The following is a 7763-nucleotide window of genomic DNA, read 5'->3' as shown; positions in this document are numbered from 1 at the left end:
CCCCCATTCTTTCTCTCCTTTTTCCCCTTCTTCTGGTCGGATTCCTGCGAGGCTGCTTGCCTCTGTCACCGACACATCCACTCCTACTTTTCCCTCTTCTTTATGTGCTGCAATGAGGGTGTTTTCGGCAGTCGTGCCGACGTGGGTTTTGACGTACTTACCGGCAATCTCTCCGACATTTGTTCGACAAGACATTCATCATTCCAACCATTGTTCCAGTACCGGGCGTCCCTCTCACAGGTTCTCAATATATAGGGGCAGCACCTCGATATCTCCGGCGTGGTCTAGGTTCCACCTTTCCTGTCTTTGGTATTTGATACATTTAGTATTTGCCTGCCGTCCTTTAATTTTTAGTTTTTTAGTTCGATTTGCCTCTCCTTGTGTTATGTTTTTATTTATCACATTCACTTGCATCACTTAATTACTTCCGTGTATTTGTATTCAATTAGTGTGTTGAACTGTAGACTACTTGCTATTCCTATTGTATCTAGCTGCGCTTTGTAGTGGTACTAGCATAGTATTTCCTCAGTTTAGAGTGGCTGGTGTGAGTGATGATGGAGTGAGGTCATTAGCTCGGGCAGGGTCTAGGGTGGGGAGGGGGGCAAGGGGAGTAAGGTTTCCTCTAGGCTAAGAGTAGGGTCCTAGAATATAGGGACATTGACGGGAAAGTCTATAGAGCTAGGGAAGATTCTCCAAAAGAGGAAGATCAATATCGCGTGTGTCCAGGAGATTAAGTGGGTGGGTAATAATGCACGTGATGTTAACCGGTATAAGCTATGGTATTCGGGAAGGGCTAGGGGCAAGAGCGGGGTATGAACTTTAGTAGATAAGGATCTTAGGGAGCTCATGGTAAATATTAAGAGGGTGAACGATAGGTTGATATATATTAAGCCAGTGGTTGGTGGACACACTTTAAGTATGATTAGCTCTTACGCTCTGCAAGCAAGCTTGGACAAGGAGGTTAAAAATCACTTTTGGGAAGATTTGGATGAGGTGGTGAGAGGTATTTCGCACACTGGGAAGCTATTCATAGGAGGTGATTTTAATTGCTACATTGGAGAGTCAGCTGAGGGATATGGAAATGTGCACGACGGGTTCAATTTTGGAGTTAGGAACGAGGGTGGTCCCTCTTGTGTCTCAGATTGATTGCCTTCTTTGCAGGAAGAGTGATAGAGGCTTATGCATTGACTGCAAGATTATACTGAGTGAGTGGATTTTGACCCAGCATAGGCTTTTGGTACTGGAGTTGGAGATTATGAGAGAAAGGAAGAGGAGTGCAGTGTACTGGAAACCTAAGATCAAGTGTGGAACCTTGACTAAGGACAAAGCTCAGTATCAGGGGAGAAGTTGTTGGCTATGAGGGCTTGGAGTAGTAGTAGGGATGCCAGTTGTATGTGGACCACGACTGCGGGCTGCATTAGGAAAGCTGCTAGAGAGGTGCTAGGGGCCACGAAGAGCTACCCGGGGGGTCGCAAAGGGGACTGGTGATGAAATGGAGAGGTGCAAGAAAAAGTACAAGCCAAGAAAGCAGCATATGTGAAACTAATGGAGAGCGCCGATGAGGAGGAGATGATGACGAATATGGAGTTTTATAAAAAGTCTAATAAAGAGGCAAAGTTAGCTGTCACGACTGCCAAAAATACAACATTTAAACACTTGTATGAGGAGCTAGGAGGTGGAGGCGGTGACAAGAAACTGTTCCGATTAGCCAAGGCTAGAGAGAGAAAGGCACTTGCCTTGGACCAAGAGAGGTGCATTAAAAACGAAGAAGGTAAGGTCTTGGTAGAGGAGGTATGTATTAGGAGAAAATGGCAAATGTACTTCCATAGACTCTTGAACGAAGATGAGGATATGACCATTGAGCTTGGGAAGTTGGAAGACTCGGAAAGCTAGTGTGATTTCGGATTTTGTAGACGTATTAATGTTAGGGGTTGCGGAGGTTATGCGAAAGATGAGGAAGGGTAGGGCGACCGGACCAGGCGAGATTCCGGTTGAATTTTGACAAAATGTAAGCCGGGCAGGCTTGAAGTGGCTTACTATTTTTTTAATGTTATTTTTAGGACGAAGAGGATGCCCGAAGAGTGGAGGCGGAGTTTGATAGTCCCGTTGTACAAGAAGAAGGGACATATCCAGAATTGTAATAGCTATAGAGGTATCAAGTTGCTGAGTCATACCATGAAAGTTTGAGAGAGGATGGTAGAGAGGAGGGTGGGAAGGAGTGTATTTATTTTGGAGAACCAGTTTGGTTTCATGCCAGGGCAGTCGGCTACAGAAGCCATTCATCTAGCAAGGAGGTTGATGGAACAGTATATGTAGGGAAGAATGACTTGCATATGGTGTTTATTGACTTAGAAAAAGCCACGATAAAGTCCTTAGGGAGGTTTTATGGAGATGTTTGGAGATTAGCGGTATCCCGGTAGAGTATATTAGGGGTGATTAAGGACATGTATGATGGAGCTAAGACTCGGGTGAGGGCTGTGGGAGATGACTCGGACTATTTCCTAGTAGAGATAGGGTTGCATCAAGGATCAGCTCTTAGACCATTTTTATTTGTCCTGGCGATGGATGTGTTGACGCAACACATTCAAGGAGAGGTGCCATAGTGTATGTTATTTGCAGATGACATAGTGTTGATTGATGAGACACGTTATGGGGTTAATGCTAGGCTAGAGGTGTGGAAATAAACCCTGAGTCTAAAGGTTTCAAGTTGAGCAGGACAAAGACAGAGTACTTGGAGTGTAAGTTTAGTATTGGGGCTCATGAAGTAGAAGTGGACGTGAAGCTGGATGCACATGTCATCCCCAGGAGAGATAGTTTCAAATATCTTGGGTCTGTGATACAGGGTAACGGAAAAATCGATGAGGATGTTGCAACCGTATTGGAGCGGGATTGATGAAATGAAGGCTCACTTCTGGTGTGTTTTATGTGACAAGAATGTGCCACCTAGACTTAAGGGCAAGTTCTTTAAAGCGGTAGTTAGACCGATCATGTTGCATAGAGCCGAGTGTTGGTCAGTCAAGAAATCACATGTTCAACAATTGAAAACAGCTGAAATAAGGATGTTGAGATGGATGTGTGGGCATACCAGGAGATATAGATTATGTATGAGTATATCAGGGACAAGGTGGGCGTGACTCTTTTAGAAGATAAGTTGTGGGAATCTAGGCTGAGATGGTTCGGGCATGTGAAGAGGAGAATGCCTCGGTTAGAAGGTGTGGGAGGTTGACCATGGTGGGTCAGAGGAGGGGTAGAGGGATACCTTAGAAGTACTAGGTGAGGTGATTAGGCAGGACATGATGCTACTTCAGCTTACCAAGGACATGGCCCTCGATAGGAGGGTGTGGAGGTCGAAGATTAGGATTGCGGGTTGACATGCAGTCTAGAGTTTCATCTAGGCATCCCAGTAGTATTAATCCTAGTCTTGTATTTTTCTATGCCTAGCCCCTTGCTATTTTATATTATGTCATTATTTCCATCAAAACTGAATTTATTTTTATAGATCATATTCTTAGATATTTGTTGTTGCACGTATCTTCATTTGTTCCCATGTCTACTTACCTGGTTGTTGCTACTGTCTATTTATTGCTTCATTTTCACTTCTTTTGAGTTGAGGGTCTTTCGGAAACAACCTATCTACCTTCATTAGGTAGGGGTAAGGTCTGCGTACACTTCACTCTCCCCAAATCCCATTTGTGAGATTTCGCTGGGCTTGTTGTTGTTGGTGTTAACTGGTCGAATATATACCATTGTTATTGAGGAAAAAAAATGCACTTTGTGATTATGTAATTGCACCTTTGAATCGGTAGGATTGGCTTTGGCAAATAGATCTACGTACCAGGCAGGTCATTTGCTTTCTGGGGAATATTCAAAGTTGTCATAACATAGGTTTTAGGCTTTTACTTGCAGATGTTAACTAGACTGTATTACTCAAGAGGTAAACCAGATTATGATCGAAAACAAATTATTATACCATTATCCCTCCCATAGTTCCATTCCAGGCATATATGAGCACTTTGATGGGAAACTCATCACATGGCAACCTCATGCATCTTTGTACCACAACGTTAAATTAGGAGGCTGGAAAATAAAGGGGCCAAAATTCATCTCAATATCAGCCACCCAAATGAAGAAGCATTCCATTAATGTTGATAAAATGGAGATTCCATTCTGTAAAATTGGTTGTTTGTTTCTACTATACTTGATATTAAAAATCAGTATGCTTTATGTTTGGGTATATAAACAGATTTGGATAGAGAATGTCCTGTTCTCGCAGTGAATTGTTAGTAGGGAATGTCTTGGTTCTATGTATGAAATATGAATGAATCTTTCATTTTTTTGGGACCTCAGATTTTGAATTCTATAAGTGGAACATCAGCTTAATGCAAGGACCACATATCCAGATAGCATAAGCTCAGCATACACAACAATATAATCAAATGTTGCCAAGAATATTGTGGAAGAAAACACCCAAATTCAGGACTGATGTGACTCGTGTAATCATCCAATAGTGCAGCTGTTTTATAATGATTACATCGAATATCCTTCCATGCAGCTGTGTACCTAGTTAATTATGTTAAATTATCACACAGCCCAAATTATAAAAAATATATATATTGTCTGCGATGGTCCAAAAGATCTCACACATTAATTTCTTGGACAATGCCATATCGTTTAAAAGTGCTTGTACTATGTGGAATTATATTTTATTTTATATAACGTAACGCTTTATTATTCCCACCCTTTCTAACGTGGAATTTACCTAAGATGTTATACGTGCCCATTTTTCTAAAACTTGCTAGCTCATAAGCATGTCAGTTTTTTTTTTTTAACCTGCAGTCATCAGCACACCTTCCATCATGAGCGAGTCACATGATGTTTGGGTGAACTCTTCAACTATCTAAAAATTCTGGCTAGGATAGGTATCAATTGTTACACGCTGCATGAAGCAATATTGTTTTTCATGTGAGCACAAGTGCATAATTTTGTCCCTGATATTATATACCATGCTTTCTCTAGCATCCTGCTCGGTCGAAAAATTGTAATACTATTTACCAAGTATATACTTTATACAAAAAATATACATCGGCTATTATTTTTGAAGCGGCTATACTGTGTAGTTTTTCCTACTATTATTTTTAGAAGAATAACCCAAATAGCCGCCCACCTAAACTATTAAACTAAAAATGACCGAGGATGTAATATATATATATATATATATATATATATATATATATATATATATAAATTATGTATAATTTACATATACCGGCTAGAAAAATTAAACAATAAATCTCATCGGCTATTTGTATAACCCTTCTTTTTTAGTCTCCAAGACTAAAAAGCCCATCATGGGGAATTGGGCCCAACACTGAGTTTAGAGCGTTCAAATTCTTCAACAAATTTGGGGATATGTATTTCGTTTTACCTTGTATCTGTTATAAATATATATTATATTATGGATATTCATTTAGTACTCCATTGTAAATAAGTTTCCTGATGAAACTAATCCATATGAGACTTCGCCGTAAATATGTTTATCTATTTAGTACTCTATTGGAAATAAGCCTCCTGAAGAAGCTTATCATTTCGATACTCCGTTATGAATAAATATTATCCTCGGTAGAAGATTATCTATATCTAGTACAGTAGCAACTTACAGGCAGCTTACACAGCAGCTTGCGGTAGCAACTTAGACAGCAGCTTGCAGTAGCAGCTTACACGCAACTTACAAGCAGCTTACACAGCAGCTTGCAGTAGCACTTACACAACAACTTTCTTTCTTCTATAAATAGAGGAGATTTCAATTCATTATGTATATCAGTTTGAAAGTTGAATAATATATCAGTTTCTCCCTATACTTGTCTTTTGTTTATTTACACTACAGTCGTTATTTTATATCACGTTATCAGCACGAGAATCTGCCATCACGAGCAAATACTTAGAAAGTATAAGAGGTACGAACTTTTTTTTTCTAAATAATGTCAAATCTTTCTAAACTTGAATTTGTAGCCTTGGATATATCGGGCAAAAGCTACATATCTTGGGTGCTTGATGCTGAAATTCATCATGATGCGATGGTTTGACAAACACTATCAAGGACAAAAATCAAGCATCAAACCAAGACCGTGCCAAAGCAATGATATTCCTACGTCATCACTTTGATGAGGGCCTGAAAATGGAATATCTTACTGTTAAAGATCCAGTCATATTGTGGAATAATTTAAAAGATAGATATGACCACCTGAAGATGGTCATTCTTCCACATGCACGTTATGACTGGACTCATTTAAGGCTACAAGATTTTAAATCTATCTGTGAGTATAATTCTGCTATGATCAGAATTATTTCCCAATTAAAATTATGTGGTGATAATATTACTAATCATGATATGTTGGAGAAAACTTTCACCACTTTTCATGCCTCGAATATTCTCCTGCAACAGCAATATCGAGAGATGAGATTCAAAAAGTATTCTGAACTTATCTCACATCTTCCTGTAGCGGAGCAACATAATGGGCTATTAATAAAAAATCATGAAAGTCGACCAACTGGTTCTTGTCCATTCCCTGAAGTGAATGAGACAAACTTCTACCAAACTAAGCGTGGAAAAGGTTGTGGCCCTAGTCGTGGTCATGGCCATGGCTGGGGAAGAAAATCTAATCATGGTAATAATAATTCACCAAAGAACCCTCCTAACCACCAACAGTGGAAAAGGAAGGAATAAAAGCATGAAGCGGTGCAAGCAAAAAATGCAGAAAATGCATGCTATAGATATGAAAGAAAAGAGCACTGGTCACGTACCTATCGTATGCCAAAGCACCTGCTTGAGCTTTATCAAGCCTCCCTAAAGATGACAGAGAAAAATGCTAGAGCAAATTTTATTTCTGAAGAAAATGTTGACTTCATGTATTTGGATGTAGTTGATTACTTTGTACTCCCAGAAGGAGAAACAAGTCATGTGATCGCGGATGCATCTGTAGAAATTTAAATTTATGTTATTTGTATTAGTTAGTATGGTTATGTAAAAGTTATGCTTTGATAATGATATTTACTATAATATTTATTTTTATGCCATTTTGAAGAATATGGATAATCTTCAAATTATGTTTGGATCAATGACCAATTATGAAGATATTTGTGTAATTGATAGTGGAACAACTCATGCCATATTCAAGAATCAGAAATACTCTTCTTAGTTTCATAAGGAAAAAGTAAATGTTTAATAATTTCTGGTAATATAAGTTTGATTGAACGCTCCGGAAGAGCCATTATATTTCTCTATAAGGGAACAAAACTTATTATAGATAGTGCATTGTTCTCCTCCAAGTCCCGAAGAAATTTGTTGAGTTTTATAGATATCCGCCGAAATGGGTATCATGTTGAGCCAATAGATGAAATGAACGTGGAATATTTTTGGCTAGAAATGCATTGTAAAAAAGTTACCAACTTTATCTTCTGGCTTATACTATTCAAAGATCAGTACAGTTGAAGCATACTCTATCGTAAAGCAGAAGTTTACTGATTTAAATACTTTTGTACTTTGGCATGACCGTTTGGGTCATCCTGGATCAATAATGATGAGACGAATTATTGAAAATTCGAGTGGGCATCCACTAAAGAACCTGGAAATTCTTACAAATGATGAATTTTCTTGTGATGATTATTATCAAGGAAAAATGATCATTAGACCATTACCAATGAAGGTTGGCATGAAATTCCTTGCCTTTTTAGAGCGTATACATAAGGATTTATGTGGATCTATT

General features: G+C 39.0%; 3 protein-coding genes across 3 annotated transcripts; all 3 read left to right on the top strand.

The window, feature by feature from the left end:
* Positions 1–846: 846 nt before the first annotated feature.
* LOC104230761 (uncharacterized) lies at positions 847–1360 on the top strand. Its single transcript, XM_070172729.1, has 2 exons — positions 847–1094; positions 1162–1360. The coding sequence occupies exons 1-2, from the start codon at positions 847–849 to the stop codon at positions 1358–1360; spliced, it is 447 nt and encodes a 148-aa protein (XP_070028830.1).
* A 185-nt stretch (positions 1361–1545) lies between these two features.
* On the top strand, positions 1546–2893 carry LOC138889421 (uncharacterized). The gene is made up of 4 exons (XM_070172728.1): positions 1546–1791; positions 2061–2137; positions 2258–2408; positions 2666–2893. Exons 1-4 carry the CDS (start codon positions 1546–1548, stop codon positions 2891–2893), a joined length of 702 nt encoding a protein of 233 aa, XP_070028829.1.
* A 3243-nt stretch (positions 2894–6136) lies between these two features.
* LOC138889420 (uncharacterized) lies at positions 6137–6724 on the top strand. The gene has a single exon (XM_070172727.1). It carries the CDS (start codon positions 6137–6139, stop codon positions 6722–6724), a length of 588 nt encoding a protein of 195 aa, XP_070028828.1.
* The last annotated feature ends 1039 nt before the right edge of the window (positions 6725–7763 follow it).

The sequence above is a fragment of the Nicotiana sylvestris genome, chromosome 4, assembly GCF_000393655.2.
Source record: "Nicotiana sylvestris chromosome 4, ASM39365v2, whole genome shotgun sequence".
In the NCBI taxonomy this organism is placed as follows: Eukaryota; Viridiplantae; Streptophyta; class Magnoliopsida; order Solanales; family Solanaceae; genus Nicotiana; species Nicotiana sylvestris.
Note: the sequence above shows the minus strand (reverse complement) of the source record. Positions and strands in the feature narration are given on the sequence as shown.

Bases quoted from the DNA above. Each gene is read 5' to 3' on its own strand.
- LOC104230761 (XM_070172729.1), top strand. From the start codon at position 847: ATGGTAAATATTAAGAGGGTGAACGATAGGTTGATATATATTAAGCCA. The intron at 1,095-1,161 runs GTTCAATTTTGG...CCTTCTTTGCAG, and splicing joins TATGGAAATGTGCACGACGG to GAAGAGTGATAGAGGCTTAT.
- LOC138889421 (XM_070172728.1), top strand. From the start codon at position 1,546: ATGGAGAGCGCCGATGAGGAGGAGATGATGACGAATATGGAGTTTTAT. The intron at 2,138-2,257 runs GTAATAGCTATA...GTTTCATGCCAG, and splicing joins GAAGGGACATATCCAGAATT to GGCAGTCGGCTACAGAAGCC. The intron at 2,409-2,665 runs GTATCCCGGTAG...GGTTAATGCTAG, and splicing joins GAGATGTTTGGAGATTAGCG to GCTAGAGGTGTGGAAATAAA.
- LOC138889420 (XM_070172727.1), top strand. From the start codon at position 6,137: ATGATATTCCTACGTCATCACTTTGATGAGGGCCTGAAAATGGAATAT.